The sequence below is a fragment of the Chelonia mydas genome, chromosome 1, assembly GCF_015237465.2.
Source record: "Chelonia mydas isolate rCheMyd1 chromosome 1, rCheMyd1.pri.v2, whole genome shotgun sequence".
Classification (NCBI taxonomy): Eukaryota; Metazoa; Chordata; order Testudines; family Cheloniidae; genus Chelonia; species Chelonia mydas.
The window spans coordinates 161,482,967-161,500,551 of record NC_057849.1 but is presented as its reverse complement, the minus strand read 5'-3'; the positions used below and the strand labels follow the sequence as shown (position 1 = coordinate 161,500,551).

At 44.1% G+C, this 17,585-nt stretch overlaps 1 protein-coding gene and 1 long non-coding RNA gene across 25 annotated transcripts in view; one reads left to right on the top strand and one right to left on the bottom strand.

Annotated features, from left to right (window-relative positions):
* The window catches only part of ITSN1 (intersectin 1), a 236,254-nt gene that overhangs the window by 32,620 nt on the left and 186,049 nt on the right, over window positions 1–17,585 (top strand). For 21 of the 24 annotated variants that reach the window (XR_006283914.1, XM_043522810.1, XM_043522801.1 and 18 more), the window contains 2 exons: window positions 14,376–14,435; window positions 17,278–17,370. Coding sequence is in view for 22 of the 24 variants with exons in the window: in XM_043522810.1 (XP_043378745.1) it covers window positions 14,408–14,435; window positions 17,278–17,370 (121 nt within the window). In the remaining 2 variants the exon portion in view is untranslated. Of the gene's footprint in view, window positions 1–6,138; window positions 6,377–14,375; window positions 14,436–17,277; window positions 17,371–17,585 lie in introns of all 24 variants that reach the window. The other 3 variants (XM_043522814.1, XM_043522873.1, XM_043522853.1) reach the window with 2 other exon arrangements.
* LOC122461845 overlaps window positions 1–17,585 on the bottom strand; it is a 34,300-nt gene that overhangs the window by 9,590 nt on the left and 7,125 nt on the right. The gene's annotated exons all lie outside the window — the stretch shown is intronic.

The window sequence follows — 17,585 nt, the reverse complement described above, 5'->3', positions numbered from 1 at the left end:
GATTGACCTACTGGGAGGTGGTGGTACGGAGTGAAGCGTAACCATATGTGCCTTCCTCTACAGTACAGATACCCCTCCCCTCCCCGTTCCTTCCAAGACCGAAGGAGAATGCTCCCATTCTCTCCATTTCTTCCCAATTGGAGAGAAATGAAACCAGCACTTCCTACCCCATTTGTATTTTCCCTGTGTTGCTTCAGGAAGTGGGGAAGGGACACTAAGCTTTGTTCTTCTTTCCCCTCCCGCTGGTGCTGCTCTTCTGGGAGAAGTGGGCAGTCAGCAGTGCGGGAGTATGGGGAGAAAGGGGGGTAAGTTGTGCATTGTGGGATGCATGTGGGCTTCAGTTCTACCTTCACATCTGTGTCCCCTTCAAAACATGTCCCCTTCAAAACACAGACATATAATGTTGAGGCTAGGGTGAGAAGCTGGGAATGGGCGTGTGTGGGGCTTGGCCCAGTACATAGCACCAAGATATTTGGGAGCTAAGAACAAGCATGCTCTTAGCATGTGTTGAGTCCCTTCCCAACATCCTAGAGCCGGGTTTGGGGTAGGGACTCTGCATCTCTGCTCTCCTTTCCTTTGTTATGTCCAAGTAGACTATGAGCAGTTCATGTAGCCATTATCCACCTCATAGCCCCATTATGCTTATTGGGGTATGCAGTAGCACAGAGCAGGGTAGAACCCTGTGTTTAGGGGGGCTTGAAGCAGCAGGGGTATGTGGGTGATCAGAGCAAATAGCACAGAAAAGGGAATATTGGAGTAGTTAAAACATTGTGGAGAAATATGGGAGGTCCCAACAGTGAGGGAGGAACGTGGTGGTGTTGGAGTAGTGCATGGATTTGGTGCAAAGGAGGAGGTTATGGCTGTGTGGTAGGAAATGGGGGACTTGCTCTTTTTCACCTACATTGTTCCTGCATCTTCAACGATTGATCCCATGCCAGTGACCACCGCTCCAGGGAGAAGAGAGAGAACTGGCCTGTGCTGGAGAGGCAGTGAGGTGCAGGAGACTAGGAGAAGATGCAGGGGCAACGAAGGGACTAACATGCAGCCAGTGCATTCTGTGACTGGGGTAATCACTGCCAAGAAGCTGGAGGCAGTGGAGAGGAAAGCTGGGCTGTGGTACATGGAGATGCTGAATTTTTTTTAAATCCAACTGTCACAGATCCTAGGGAGCGCTCCCCGCTGGCCACTTACTAGAACAACTGTAAGGGGAATCCAAGTCTCTGCTGCTCTGGATCCCCTGGGGTGTTTCAAGCTCCTGTTGTATGAACAGAATACAACCACTGCCCCTATATTGGGGTCCCTAGGCACAGTGGCAGGGCACTGACCTTCTACCTGGCACTCCCCTCTGAGTGTTGGAACCTGCTGTCCAGTTACCTAGTTCCACTGGGCGCAGTGTTGTTCCATCAGGCTCCCTGCTGTGTAAACATGCCTTTTGCCTAGGACTCCACCCCAAAGGCATGACGTTTTTAGTTTAATTTCATTCACGCCCACAAAGATTACATGAAAATAGTTTTCAGAGTAGCAGCCGTGTTAGTCTGTATTCGCAAAAAGAAAAGGAGTACTTGTGGCACCTTAGAGACTAACCAATTTATTTGAGCAGAGCTTTCGTGAGCATCCGATGAAGTGAGCTGTAGCTCACGAAAGCTCTGCTCAAATAAATTGGTTAGTCTCTAAGGTGCCACAAGTACTCCTTTTCTTTTTATGAAAATAGTTGTACCTAACCAGGAATATGCTTGTTTCCTGTTGGTGGAGGAAGGTAAGTCATAGCTATCTCAAGTGTTATTACTCTATTGACTTGTATGGTGGTTAATGGATAGTGCACAATGAGGGAGTTAGACCTCTTTCATATTCCTGTTAGGGACAAATATTTTATGTAATCTTTGCGGGCACTATCCATTAACCACTATACAAGTCAATAGAGTAATAGCTATGACTTACCACCAACAGGAAACAAGCAGATAAAAACCACATCCTTCTCAAGGAAGTCAAAATTATGGCAAAATATCCCTTGGCAGGATACTATTTGAGGTAATCACAGACTTACAGGATTATAAGAACAGCCATACTGGGTCAGACCAAAGATCAATCTAGCCCGGTATCCTGTCTTTTGACAGTGGCCAAGGCCAGGTGATTCAGAGGGAGTGAACAGAACAGGTAATCATCAAGTGATCCATCCCTGTCACCCATTCCCAGCTTCTGGCAAACAGAGGCTAGGAACACTATGCCTGCCCATCCTGGCTAATAGTCATTGGGGGACCTATCCGCCATGAACTTATCTAGTTCTTTTTTGAACCCTGATTGTTTCTGTAGGAAACTGTATGTAACTGTAGGAAAGTCTCCGGGCTAAACACAGAGCGTGAAAAAGCCAGTGTCCACCAGAGTCAAAAGTTTTTCCTGGCAATTGTGGGGGCCTAAACTTATCAATTTCTGTGTAATTTAAAATTCTGTTTATAAACCCCCAAAAAACCAATATTTTTGTAAATTACTGATTACTTTAGATGTCTCAACATTTGGGTGTCCAACTTGAGACATCTTTAAGGAGGCCGAGTTAGCACATGGGTGTTCAGCATTTACTGAAAATCAAATCCCCTACAGGGAGTCTTGATGTGAGCAATCAAAAAAAAATCACTGTTCAATCTTGACCAAGTTTTTAAATGTAAATGTCTTCAGGAATTTGAAGAGCCTCTAGTAATGCCTGACACTTTTGCCAAACAGCAGAGTGAAATTAACAAGGCTAATCAGTTTTACTTCTCTCATTCAAAACCCTTTGGGCAGCAGTGAAGTTAAGAGTCATGTCACTTATCTACAGATGTAGACTTGTAAAATTAACAAATTTACAGCCATTAAAGATAACTTAAGACTTATGTCAGCATTCTTCATTGAACTCTGAACTGTCATTTATTGTCAAAACCCTGTTACCAGAGTGTCCCTGTTATCTGATAAATCTCCTTAAAAGAGCATCTGCATCCAGAGGATGAAAAATAAAGCTTTAATTTAATAACTTAAGTCCTCCATTGAAACACTACTAATAGTTTCCCAAGTTATGCTGTCAGTCCATTTTTTTCAGATTCTAATACCCTGATCTGAAATTGTGCAGCCTTCACTTAAGTAACTGAGCGCTAAATTGTAAACTGCTTGCTAACTTTGAACAGTTATTCACACAAGTAATCCTGTTAACTTCACTGGTGAGCAAGGGGTTCATATTCAGGCCTTTTTATCAATACACTAGGACATTTTTAAAGGGGGGGGGGGGGTCAATAGATTCAGTGTTTGAAAAGAATGATGGCTATATGTATTTCTTATATCTGAGAATCATACAAATGTAGGACTGGAAGAGACCTCAAGAGGTCATCTAGTCCTGTCCCCTGCACAGAGGAAGGACTAAGTATTATCTAGACCATCCGTCACATGAGTTTGTCTAACCTTTTCTTAAAAACCTCCAATGTTGGAGATTGCACAACATTCCTAGGTAATTTATTCCAGTGCTTAACTACCTTAATTTTTCCTATTATCTATTCTAAATCTTCCTTGCTGCAATTTAAGCCCATTATTTCTTCTCCTGTCCTCAGTGGTTAAGGAGAACAGTTTATCAACTCCTTTTTATAACAACCTTTTATGTACTTGGAGACTGTTATCATGACCTCCCACAGTCTTCTCTTTTCCAGACTAAACACACTCCATTTAAAAAAAATCTTTACTCCTAAGTCATGTTTTCTAGACCTTTATTTTTGTTGCTCTTCTCTGGACTTTCTCCAGTTTATCATCATCTTCCTGAAATGTGGTGTCCAGAACTGGACACAGCACTCTATATTTGAGGCCTTATCAGTGCTGAGTAGATAATACTTAGTCCTGCCGTGAATGCAGGGGACTGGACTAGATGACCTCTCAGTTCTTTCCAGTCCTACGATTCTATGGGTAGAGTGGAAGAAGTACTTCTCACAGTGTTGTACAGCCATTTGTAAGTAATCCTCACACCATCCCTCAGAGGGAACAAGAATGGTTAATCCCTGTTTTAAAAGATGAGAAAACTGATAGGGTAGGTGTCTTGCCCATGGTCAGAGTAGGATAGTACCATAGTTAGAAATCGAACCCATAACACCTGACTCAGCCCTGTGCATTAACCACTAGAATGTGTTTTCTCTCAGATGAATAGTGGAACAACATTCCAAGTAGCACTATAGTATACAATCTAAAAATGAAAATTGCTAATTAGTATGTGGTGGCTCAGAAGTGACCGAACCAAAATTCTTTCGGGGGTGGGGGTTTTCCAGTATGCTGGTCCAAGAGGGAAAAGTGTTTGACAGTTTCATATTAGTGGTACTGCTTCAATAGCTCCTAGAGGCAACAGTCAGAATCTTCCATTGTGCTAGGTGTTGTATAGACATAACAAGACCGTCTCTGTCCTGAAGAGTTCAGTCTAATTTTGAGACATAAAAAGTGGGGTTAACAAAAAGCAGGCAAAGATAGCAGTGATAAGATCGTTTGGCTGTACATAGTGCACAACTAGATGAGTCTTATCGGGGGTTTTTGTATATGTATAATATACAGGTGTGATAATGTGGGAAATCTATGTACAATTTATTAATTGTTTGATATTGAAGAGTCTGTATTTGCATTAGATGGCAAACTCCATTTTGTTAGGCTGTTCTTTGCCTTCCTGCTGTGTTTTTACCCATATAAAATTCTAAGTGTTGGTAGCACAGGGTTAACCATGAAAAAATCATTAAACTTTTTGAAGTCAAGTTACACAAGATAGAAAATATGATTTAAGATTTTGCATTAATTATGGTTTCCGAGGTTAAGAAAATGTTGGACATGCTAGAAGTGAGTCTCTCTAGAAAATTTTCTTTCTAAGTTTGAGTAGCTTATGTTCCACCAATGCACTAACAGAGCTGATCTTGTAACAACAGTGGGGCAAGGGGTAAATTGGGAAATTCTCAAAATTACTACCCCTATTAGGGTAGCACATCCGCGATCCATTTAAATGTAGAATTGATCACTCTCTTCATTTAAGGCTCTTTGGAAAGTGGTGGTGAGGATTAGCGGGGAACAATGATAAATCAGAGCTCCTCCTCCACACTGTACCCCTTTTATGCCTGTGCTCTATCCAATGTTTCACACACCATATCTGCATGCCAATTCAAATACCCTAGTTCTCCACACATACACACTTCACCATGGGAAAACTCTGTGTTGCTCTTCTCCATTATGTCACCCACAACACCTTTGCTATTCCATTCACCCGCCAATCCTGATAATTCTTCATCTGCCTGAAGGACAGAGTTAAGTTTACGAGGATGCTGCTCACGTAACTCCATTATATGGGTGTGTTAATGAATTATCAAAATTATTTGCATAATAAAAACAAATTTTGGACTAACAATGAGCAGTCATAACTGTTGGCTAATCAAATTTGTGCAGTAATCCATATATATTCTCTGAACAATGACAGGAGCAGCACTGTGCCAGGACGCCCTGAGCAGCTGTCCTTCCCTACTGCAATTGCTCAGCAGCTCCCCCACTGCCAGCATGCCACACCGTAGTACAGGAAGGAGAACAGTTCGCATCTTTGGCTATTTTGCCTGCTTCCCTGCTAGGCTGTTGGAGCTGCAGGGAGATTGGGATAGGAGTTTTGGGTATGTCTGAGCCTAGGTGAGTGCCTAGGAAAGAATGGCTCTCTCTTCCCCCACATAGCCATCCAGGAGTGAAAAGGAGAAGCTGAGAACCAACAACCAGTTATAGCTCCCTGCATCTCTGCCCCATCCTGGGGTCCGCTTAATGTGCTCCAGTTGGCAAAATGTTCCCAAGGGACCACTTGGTAGATAGCAATGTGCTCCAGTCACTCACCAGCCCCTGCATGAAGGGTGTGAAGTGTAGGAGCTGGCTGTGCCATATTTAAGCCATATTGGAGTCTCATTCACATTGAGAAGTCACCAGCAAGGGATGTGTGAACAGCTTCCACTTTTTGTACCACCAGAATACTGCAGAAGGAGAGAAGCAGAGCTCAGAATCTACCGCAAAGTATTGATTTGTGGCCTCTTGACCTTTTTGATATAATATGTTTGGTCCTTAGGCTGTAAGCTTAGACTTCATTGCTGAAGTATGATTTTTTCCCCCCTTCTTTTCTTTGCAAAATAGTGCTGTCCCTCGATCTGTTCTTCCCTGTTGCCTTGCCATCAACAGCATCCCAGACTCCAGTGACATGCTGTTTGAATCCGTTTGGTTCCAGTGACATAAAGAAAACACCTTGAACAGAGCAGCTGGGGAACTGCACAAGAAGTTGAATGAAACAGTGCCAGCAATAACATCCTTAACACATTAGTTAAAAAGAAACATGCTGATACTGACAGCCCAGATAACAACTTTCTCATGAAAGGTGACACGTTTCTTTTAGCCAGTAGACTGCTATGTTTTCCAATAGACTTCTTTCCTGCAAGCTTTTTTTCTTTGCATCATAAAAAAAACTTGAGTGGAGATGAAATCAAATCTTTAGGCAATTTTTAACGAATTCACTGTCAGTTATGTGAAGCAAAATATATCTTCAGTACTGCCCCGTGTACCCGCCAATAACAGGTTGATGCCCTTGTACCTGTCCCCTCCATGGGAATGTTGCCTATGAAAGTGCCAGTATGAACACGCCTAAGAATGTAATCATGTTCTGTTGCTGCACAGAACCTGTAGTGGAAACATGCAGCTGTGAGGTTAATCTGAGTTTAATAGTGTAAATTTCAAAGCTTGTATGCATTGTTTCTGGAGTGTTAGGAGATCTGGTGCTGGATGTGGTGGCAGGTTTTCTTTTTTCAAAATTGTCTTACTAGTCAGAAATAGTGAGTTGTGGTAGCCTGCACATTTAAGTGGATATTTTCTGTTGTTTGAAACTTAAATTACAGGTATGTTAGGAGAAAATGTAAAACTTGCAGTTCTCTCCAGACTGAGACTAGACCAAAAAGGATTACTCAGGGTGGCCAAGGGTTCTTTCTTACTCCTCCCAGGAAAACTTTAAAATACCTGCTTTTTTTTTTTTTTTTTTTTTTTTTTTTTTGATTTGACACTAACAAAGATTTTAGTCAAAATAACAGATTGCCTAATATTGTTCATAAATTCTATACTAGAATAACTTGGTAACCACAAGATTTCCCCCCCCCCACCAATTTAAAACCAAATAGCACAAAAGCAAAACTTCAGCATTTGCATATCCCTTTAAAAGCATACACAGTTTGTGTATATATGTACAAACACACAGTAGATATAACTATACTACACACTTGACAAATACATAAGACATAACTCTACCCCAAAAAGCTTTCCTCTTGATAGTTTAAAAAAAATCCCAAACCACTCAGCATTATAATACAATGAAACTTCTAACTCTACTAAGAGTTATTCCTTCTCTTTATACATAAGGAATGCTGAGTTTTCAGACCCAACTGCATGTACTGTCAAATCTCTGAAGGTTGCCCTAGAATTTCCTTGGATATAAAATCAAACCTCTCTTTATAACAAGTAAACATTACGCTATCTGTCAACAGCAAACTTAAATTGCAATATCTTTCTAGGGTAGGGGCAGCCAACCTGAGCCTGAGAAGGAGCCAGAATTTACCAATGTACATTGCCAAAGAGCCACAGTAATACATCAGCAGCTCCCCATCCGCTCCACACCACCACCCCCTGGACCCCACTCCCAGTGCCTCCCACTCAGCTGTTTTGTGGTGTGCAGGAGGCTGGGGGGGAGGGGGCGGGCAGGGGTGGAGTGGGGGCAGGGCCTGTGGCAGAGCCAGGGGTTGAGCAGTGAGCACCTCCTGGCCCATTGGAAAGTTGGCACTTGTAGCTCGAGCCCTGGAGTTGGTGCTTCTACAAGGAGCCGCATATGAACTTCTGGAGAGCTGCACGTGGCTCCGGAGCCACAGGTTGGCCACCCCGTTCTAGTGTATGTTGATCTCTCTTGTTCCCTTTTGTTTGCCTCATATTGTATCTCATATATGTCTGTCAGTCTTCAATCTAATTTTTCCAATTGTTCAAGTCTAAATTTCAGCTCCTTCTACATTCATCTATCTCTTCTTTTCAAGACATTTCTCTGCTTGTGCCCCGCACTACTTGTTTCACTCACAGCCTACCCCACCCCCACCCCCTTCTCTCTGGTATTCTCTCTGCTATTTGATACAGCTTTATGCGTTCCTAAGCATCGAGCAGGTCGCTAGTTGTTAGATTTATTTTGTCCATCACTGGTGCATGCAAGGATGCAGTGATAAGCTCGCTCTTCCTGTGGAGTTCCTGAACTACATGTGAGAGATTCTCGCCCTTCAAATGACTGAACTCTGCAGTGCTTGCAAGCACTGTGCTGCCCCAGTAGTCATAATCGTTGATTTTTTTTTTTTTTTTAACTTGTAAAATGTGAGTAGGTGAAATGGATTGTTAGTTTGTGTTTTTGTTCCTTTTGCTCTGGTTCTGTCTCTTATCAAGTCTGCTCTTGTGTTCTGGCTGGTTGTAGTTTTCTCTTTTCCCCTCTTAGCCATCGACCTCTGGTTCCCTTTTCTTTCTACTTCTTTTCTTGTCTTTCTGCAAACACTCCCACACAGTAAACAGTTGAGGGGTGCAGGAGCAGCTCCTCTGTTTTGCAGCTCCCTTTCTTCTCAAAGTTTTAAGTGAGTATAAAATTTTCTATGCCACACTGATTCAGTAGTACATCTACGGAGCTAAGACACGGCTGGAAGACTTTGCATAGGAAACTGTTTTAGCATCTTCTGTTAGCTTCAGAAACCAAATCCAGAATACTTGGGGATGGGAAGAGAGAAATAGAGGCATGGTTTTGTCTGCAGAGTACATGATACTGAAGCAAAAGGTTAAAGTGCTAATCATTTATAGTTGGAAGGGCTTTGGAAGAATTACTGTTTTATTGACTAAACAGTTAAACGTTAAAATCTAAGTTGTACAATGATATCATAATACTGGTTTGCATCAAGTGCAATGATTTTAAACTTCTTAGATAGTGAAGGAATTGACACTATCTTATAGTTTAACTGCAGTTTAGAAGCAGAATTCAAAGTTAGTCAATGTTTATGGAGTGAGATAAGTGCAGTAGTAACTTTCACAGATAGACAACTGATCTATAATCTATTTATCTTATCTTGAGACTAGTCATAGAATCATAGAATATCCGGGTTGGAAGGGACCTCAGGAGGTCATCTAGTCCAACCCCCTGCTCAAAGCAGGACCAATCCCCAATTTTTGCCCCAGATCCCAAGTGCCCCCTCAAGGATTGAACTCACAATCCTGGGTTTAGCAGGCCAATGCTCAAACCACTGAGCTATCCCTCCCCCCCCAATCTTTGTCTGCGGAGTGTGGTGGAGGTTCAGCTCACCCCCTGTGGCTCAGGAGGGTAGAGGTACGGGGCGCTGGGCTCCGGTGCACCTGGAAGGCAGATCGGGTGGGGCAGGGCCTGTGGTTTCCGTTCCGCGTTGCCTGGAGCTGGGTCATTGCACAATCCCCAGCCACGCCGCACAGCACGCCCCGGGAGGGAGTGGGGGGGACCAGGCAGATGATCAAGTACCAGGGGGGAGAGGATATATGGTTGCGGGGAGGGAAGGCCTTGGGCTGCACTAGAGGAGTACAGAGCAGGGGTGACGCCCCAAAAACCTGCAGCAAAGGGATGGACAGATGGAGAGGGGTAGAAGAGGCAGCGAGCCTAACATCTAAAAGGGGAGTGGGGTCGAGTGATTAGAGTGGGGGGGGGGAGGAGAGGGGCAAGCCAGGACTCCTGGGTTCTCTCCCTGGCTCTGACTCTCTTGTGTAATCCCTCAGCAGTTACCCAACCCGCCAGTGTGTGGGAGCGAGGGGGTGGGGCCGGGTTGCAATGTGGGGGATGGCCTGGGAGATCCGCTAAGAAAGGTGCTTCCGGTGGGTTTGTGTGTGGGGGTCACTGCCCGCTGCTGGATAGACCCCTCTAGATCAGAGCCATGGGCCCCTCTAGCCCAGTCTCAGCCTGGGTCAGACCCTGGGAGGCCATCCTCACCTGTTGCCACGGCTATGTCTATTGGTCTCCTGGAATGGTCCATTCCAATGGGTAGCAGTCCAGTGGCAGGCCTCGGCACATGCTGCATGGGGCGGGAGGTCCTTGTGTTGGGAGCACTGGGAGTGAACTCTGTGCAGTTATGTGTGAGCAAGATTGTGAATATTCCAGTGTGGGGGGTGGTGATTGTCCTTCTCTTTTGGGGGTGGGCTAGCGTGTGCCCTGGGTGTGTCAGGGCACAGACGTCTTCCTAGGGCCAGCTTGGAAGATTTCCCATCACGAACCGTCACCGTGCTGGTTCCCCCACACGCGGGTGGGCAGTGACGGGCGGCGGGGGGGGGGGAACAGATGTGATGGATTCGGAAGGAAGCACTTTGGGAAAATCAGTCAAGGGCCTGAGCAGAGGTGGGACACAGACACAGTTACCCCTGCAGCACCCAGGGAGGGGAGTGGGGTCTAGTGGTCACAGCGGGGTGGGGGCCGAGCGCCAGAACCCCTGGGTTCTCTCCCTGGCTCTGGGAGCAGAGTGGGGTCTAGAGGTTAGAACAGGGGGACTGGGATCCAGGACCCCTGGGTTCCATAGTGGCAGCTGTTTTTTCCTGTGTCTCCCTCCCTAGAGATCCCAGCCCAGCCCCTTAGTGGAATGTGAACGGGAGGGAGATTGCCCTGCCACTTCAGAGTCATGATTCGAGCCCCTCCCGCCCGGGGCTCTGACATCACGGAAGCACCCCCCATCACGCCCCAGCCCAAGTCAGAAAGTAGGAGCCCCTTCCCACATGCGGAAGAAACTAGTGGATTTCTTGGGGGTCTCTGGCAGAGGTGTCCAGAGGGGCTGGACATCCACCAGACCCCCCCGCCATGGCTGCAAGGAGAGACCCCCCTGCACCCTCCTGGACAGCCCCCTGCTAAGAGGGGCCCAGGGCACCCAGAGAGGGTCAGGAGGTGAGATGGGGCAGCGGTGGCAGGAAGGGGGCAGAACTGGGGGCTGGTGCCGGGTCGGGGGCAGGCTACACGAGGGAAAAACGTGCGGCTTTGTTAAATATTTCCCAGGGCTGTGGCTGGATACAGGTTTTTGGAATGACTTTAGGGAAATATTTTGTTTCCAGACAGACTACAGATACCAAACGATGGTACTAAGATGCTCCCCCTGCGCCCCTCGCCCATTACCCCAGGGTCCGAGCCTCTTCCCAACCCGCAGGGTAGTTCTCCTCCCAGGCTCCTGCGAGGGCAGGAAGCGCCACCAGCCCCATTTCCTGGATGGGAGAACTGAGGCCCAGAGAGACTGAGTGATGTGCCCGAGGGCACCCGGCAAGTGTGGGGCAGAACAAGGGTCTGGGACTGGATTCTTTTTCTTCAGGAAGTTTCTGCCCTCCTGTCACGGAGTCCCCGGGCGATGCTCTGGAACTACTCCCTACGAAGCCAGTCAGGACTCTGGGGAAGTCTCCTTTCTGTGAGCAGACTGTCTCCAGGACACACAGCTCACACAACTTCCACCTTCCGGGGTCTGACCTCGGAGCATTCAGCATCCTCTGCCCCTCCGTGCGCTTCCCACAGCGAGTCTGCCCAGGCATGGATGCCCCAGCATCTCTCTCGTTCCTTGGTGGGAGTTACACCAGGCCCTTCCAGTTTCTCGCCCTCCCTTAGGTCGGGGGTGGTCGATAGCACTCGCATGCCACATGTGGGAAGATTTATGCGGCCCGTGCCTTTTGCCACCCCAAAACCCCCAGGGATCAAACTGGGATCGGGTCTTCTCCCAGCGCTCTAGTCTGGAAGGCTGCAATTCAGGCTCTCTTGGTTAAGAGTCCCCATCTTGACCTGGGCCACATACTGTTCACTTACAGAACTAGCATGGAGACATTCCTTTCTCAACAATCTTGTCTCCCCAACAAGCTGGCCAAACACAGCCACTTGGTTAGAGGACTGTTTAACTTTCTTAACAGCTTTCACTCCATCTGAGACCTTCTCAAAGCTATCCACACTGGATCTTTCAACAGGAAAGTCAGTGGCTTCATTCACAACAGAAAATTTCTGGCTGTTAGGAACTGAAACTTTCTTGATTAAATCACTTTCACACCCTTCAGTTGCAGTAAACTGCTTGCAAAGACTCCATGAGGATTCCTTTCCCTAGGGGCTTTTCTATGCAACAGTTCACCCTTCACAGAAATTCTGCCCTTACCCTCTTCACCTAGGGCTTGCTCTAGAGGAACACTTTCCTGAGCAACAACAGACTCTTTCTGGGTCTCACTTACATCCAGAATTACCTCTGGCCCATCAGGCGGATTCCTACACAATCCCCTTTCAGGCAAACTGACAGACTTCCTAGATAAAAGGTTAGAAGCATTCTCCTTCCCTTTGCCACACACAAGCTCAGGAATCTTTTCCTTCTTGCTACAGGTTTCCACACCCTTAGTAGGTAACACAATCAAATCACCTTTCTGCTCTCCTTGTGCCCTGGTTAGGATCTCACTCTGATTAGACAGAGTTGCTACACCCTTTCCCAGCCACACACTAGCAACGGGCAAAATACAAGCTCCAGAATTATCTGGTCTCTGGGATTTTGCATAGACACTAACTGGATGCGACCTAGTTACAGGGCCATTCTCCCTAGCAGACACAAACTTAGGACCATTCCCTTCCTGGGCTTTAGTTGAATCCAGCACCAAGTCTGAGACAACTGCACTATTCTCAACCATCACAGGCTGAAAGGCCCCTTCTGTCTGCTCCACAAACAAAGAAGAGCCCGAGACACATTCTCCTTTACCAGACACACAGCTTGGGATCTCATTCCCCTTGTCCCAGCACACAGGGCTGTTCACAGACAACTGCTTGGAGACCGGGGTAGCTCCCTCCATAGGCAAGTCAATACCCCTGACAGACACAGGCACATTTCCTCCACCCAGGTAACAGGTAAGGTATAGGGACACTCTCTTCCTTTGTCATTTCTTCTCCTGCTTCCTAAATTACAATTAGATGGGGAACTTCATTTTCATTAAATTGTTTTCACTAGTAGTACTGTGTGTGGTGGTGTTGGGTTTTTTTTTTTTCCAGTGACAAAAGTGGAGGTAAACACGGTATGTATTAGGTTTAGGAGTGAGGAATCAGCAGAATATCAGAAAAACTTAAAGAAAGACCATTATCAAATTCAGACAAAAGAAAGCTGCTGTTGCAAGTTAATGCCATTCTTTCTTTTGGTGCTTTTGTATTTTAATGGTTTTGATAAATTTCTGCTGCTGTTTAAGCAGCCTAAATTATTCTCCCTTCAGTTCTGTTTTCTTTTGCCTTTCTTTTTTTTGTCTGGAAAACACAGTGGAATCTAGTAGGACAGGAGGCAGCTCATTCACTGTTTTGTGGCTCTGTCACTGGCCATTGTCCCTCTGGCTCAGTTCATGTCACTTTTTGTGTGGAGTAAGAAAAATGCCCATTTAACTTTTTTTTTTTTTTTTTTTAAACTCAGACACTCTGGCATTGCTTTAACTTTGAAGACTAAGCAGTATTAAACAAGTGAACATTTTCAGTGGATGCATGGATGATTTAGTTGGGGATTGGTCCTGCTTTGAGCAAGGGGTTGGACTAGATGACCTCCTGAGGTCCCTTCCAGCCCTGATATTCTATGATTCACTGGAGTTCCCACCAAATAATCCATTTTTGCCTTGTAATTTCCCTTTTGGAGTTGTGTTTACAGTAGTTTAACTTGCACTCTTGTTAGGTTGAATTAACTTGTTTACAGAGTAAGTGCTATGGCTGGGTCCAAAATAGTCTTTTATTTGCATTCTAGTCTTTAGTTTCAGTTTTTTTCTTATGTACTTGTAAAATCGCAAGATACTATATGAGTCTGATTGGTGCATCTCAAAGATTCCTGATCAAACAAGATAAAATTAAAATGGCTCCTTGGACAGAGTGTGCATTTTCATCAGCTGTGGAATTAGATGTCATATTCTTGCACTTGAATACGACAGAGATGTTATACCCAGTGGAAGTAACGTTTTGAGCAACTTGTTCTGCTGTTGCTAGAATCTTGTCTGTTTGTATGGCTGATTTAACCCTCTTCCTTACTACATCACTCTTCCATTATAAATAAGGGTACTTAGATTTTGTGGACATGCTTGTTACAAGAGCAAAATGTAGCTCTTCACTAATAAAGGCAAACAGGAGAAATGTGTGGGATGTTTCAAAAACAGCGTACATTAGTTTCTCCTCAACTAACAGTTTAATTTTACATTTATACAATACCACATCTTAGTTACTCTTATTTTTCACATAGCATGGACTATATAACTATAATAAAGTGTATTTTTAAATAGAAGATCTATTATAATATATCTTTGCAGTGAAGATCTATTTATCTTAACATACTTCCTTTCTGTTTTAGGCATCTATTAGCAAGCTAAAAGTGACTGAACCATGGCTCAGTTTCCATCACCTTTTGGGGGTAAGATTTTTGTAGTTTGATTTGTTTTGTTTTTAAATCAGAAAAATTACATTCCTTTCCAAATGCATTCTAGATTGTAATGTCTTAGAGACCAATTCCTGTAATGTTTAGCCATCTGCTCTTCTGGCACTCTAAGGTGTGACAAAGTGGGTTTTTCCCCCTTATGTTGTACGTGAGCCTATGTGAGTCTTACTGTTTTGCATGAATACTGTGTGTGCCTCAGTTTCCCTGTGTATTGCACCAATGCCTAGGCGGTGGGAATAAGAGTGTGTGACTTCTGCTGAGACTCTCGGGGGCAGGTGAGGTGGCTCTAGCTGCTTGCCTGTAAGCAATAGACGGTGCCCTTCGTAACCCGAGACCCAGGAGGGGGATGCAACCAGGTGACACTTTGCCTGGGAAGCGAGACAAAGACCAGGAGGACGGCCAACAGACGTGTCGGAGGTTGGCCGGGCAGTCTGTGCTTGGGGACTCAGAGGGGGGATGGACTTCAAGTAGGAAAGGAGTCAGGCAGGACTGGAAAAGAACTGTCCCCAGAGGCAAGAAGCCCTCCATCCTGCCCCCAATCTCCTAATGGGATCAACACTAGATGGGCAGCATGCCAGCTGGAAGACTCACGCCTGAGTCTCAATAGCCCCCACTAGCGGCTCTCAACCTTTCCAGACTATAGTACGGTACTCCTTTCAGGAGTCTGATTTGTCTTGTGTACCCCCAAGTTTCACCTCACTTAAAAACTACTTGCTTACAAAATCAGACATAAATATACAAAAGTGTCACAGCCCACTATTACTGAAAAATTGCTTACATTCTTATTTTTATCATATAATTCTAAAATAAATCAATTGGAGTATAAATATTGTACTTACATTTCAGTGTATAGAGCAGTATAAACAAGTCATTGTCTGTGTGAAATTTTAGTTTGTACTGACTTAGCTAGTGCTTTTTATGTAGCCTCTTGTAAAACTAGGCAAATACCTAGATGGATTCATGTGCCCCCAGGGGTACACATACCCCTGGTTGAGAACCACTGGCCCACACCCTCACCCCTATAGTTACACCTCTGACTGTGGAGCTCAACTGCATCCCCCCTCTGCTTTCATATAGATTGCAGATGGAGGGCACTGAAAACTGTCAACACCAGCTTCCTCCCACTGCCACTTGTATAAAAACCCATCTATCAACCCCTTCCTTCCACTCATGGACCCCTACACATATGCTAGGCTGAGACCTCCAGGGCTAGTCTTAAACTCTGGACTATATCTTGTTCATAAAACAGTTTATCTACTGTTTGTGTCCTGTCACACAAGTTCTGTTGAAATAATGTTTGGACCATGTTTATATGAAGTTCTTAAAGGGGTGTACATAGTCCTTGAGAATTAGGCATATTTAATTGGGAGTTGTCTTCTCTTGCAGTCTGATCATTTTGTCAATTACATTTTCTGTTTCAAAAAGTAAGTCTGGAACTTAGTGCTCTTTCACTTTTTGATGAATGAAACTAAACGATTATCTTTTAGTGTTCCAGTGTCTGATAACGTACCTTTAAAAAAAACAACACCACCACTACCACCACAGATTTGTTAAAAGCTTTAAAGTACTGGCCTAGGTAAACTTAGGCAATGATGTAGAAATAAAGAACAAGATCTAGACAACTTGTTTTTGCAAGTCTGTATCTTTAATGTCCTTTTCAGGAGAACTCTATTTTGTTAGCATTAGATGTCTTTGGTTTCCTGAGATTCTGGCCAGCAGTAGTTAGTTATTACTGCTTCAGCAGAGCTAATAAACATTATATGCTCCTGGAAGTGTTGAAAGACAGTGTTGTATTATCGATTCAAAAATTATGAAGACCAACCTTAGGTGCAGTATTGTGTAATAGTATCTTAAATTCTTTAAGTGAGAGATGAAGTGTTGTAGTGTTGCTGTAAGTATAAGGAAAAGTAACCTAGAGGACAAAAGAAAGAGAAACAAATGCCAAAGTGGTTCAGCTAGACAGTGGAAGTAGATTCTGCACATCTGTAGTGAAATCTGGAGAAGGCATTCTTAATGTCACTGTATTGTTTAAAAAAATAAAAGTAGTTTAATGTGAAACTTACTAAATATTGAACTACAAACTTTAAATATGCTCTGGAGGATCCAAATAGTACAAAATACTCCTACATGTATGAATTTCTCATTCATTCAGGAGTATAGTGTGGGTGCTCTCTTCCTACCTTGTGCTTCTTTGTTGCCTATTTTATGTCCTCTTGCATGTTCACATCCTTCCTGGATGAACACGTGGCATTCATGTCCAGTTCTGTGATGGTACAAACCCATTTAGTGCACGACTGTTGACGGCTTGTGACACCTCTTCACTGTTTGGTTTAGAAGAGACTGCATCATGTGCTGCGCTGCATGTGCTATTTGAGGGGGATTAGTTTCTTAAATAAGCAAAACCACATGAACTTTCCATGTTTTCTGTCTTTCATTAAACAGACATCTTTTAAATGTTGTGATCACAAATTGCATTACATGTTGTGTGATATTTTAGGTTATAAATAATCTAATGAGCATAAAATTGCTGAAGCATTGTTCAGGAGTTCATTTCAGTCTTGGTGGTTTGTTATGGTAAGACTGTACATATGGCTGCCTATTTAAGGATATGTATGAATGCAACTGTAGAAGAGTTAGATTTGGGATTATTTTTAATCTATTCTAATACTTAAATTTTCATAGGCAAATTAATTCTGCTAGTACCACCAAGTCACAGGGTTAAAATGTTAAAACTTTGTGTATTGAGGACTTGAGGGGGGAAAAGTAGTGTATTTTTTATGTACTTGTTTCTGACTTCTATATTTTCTTTCTACACCAGGCAACCTGGATATCTGGGCCATAACTGTGGAAGAGAGAGCTAAACATGATCAGCAGTTCCATAGTCTGAAACCAACATCTGGATTTATCACTGGTAATTAGATAGTTTTCACATCCAATTCCATTTAATAATATTTAGAATTCATAGTCAATAAGTATGTACAAAAATTCATGGGAAAAATGCAGGCAAGATTTTATTCATACTCTATTTCAACTCTCTTGTATCTCTCTGTCATATCAACTCCATCCCTTTTTGAATATTGCTGAAAACCTTGTGTCTTCTCCCTGGTCTATACCACTTGATTTTTC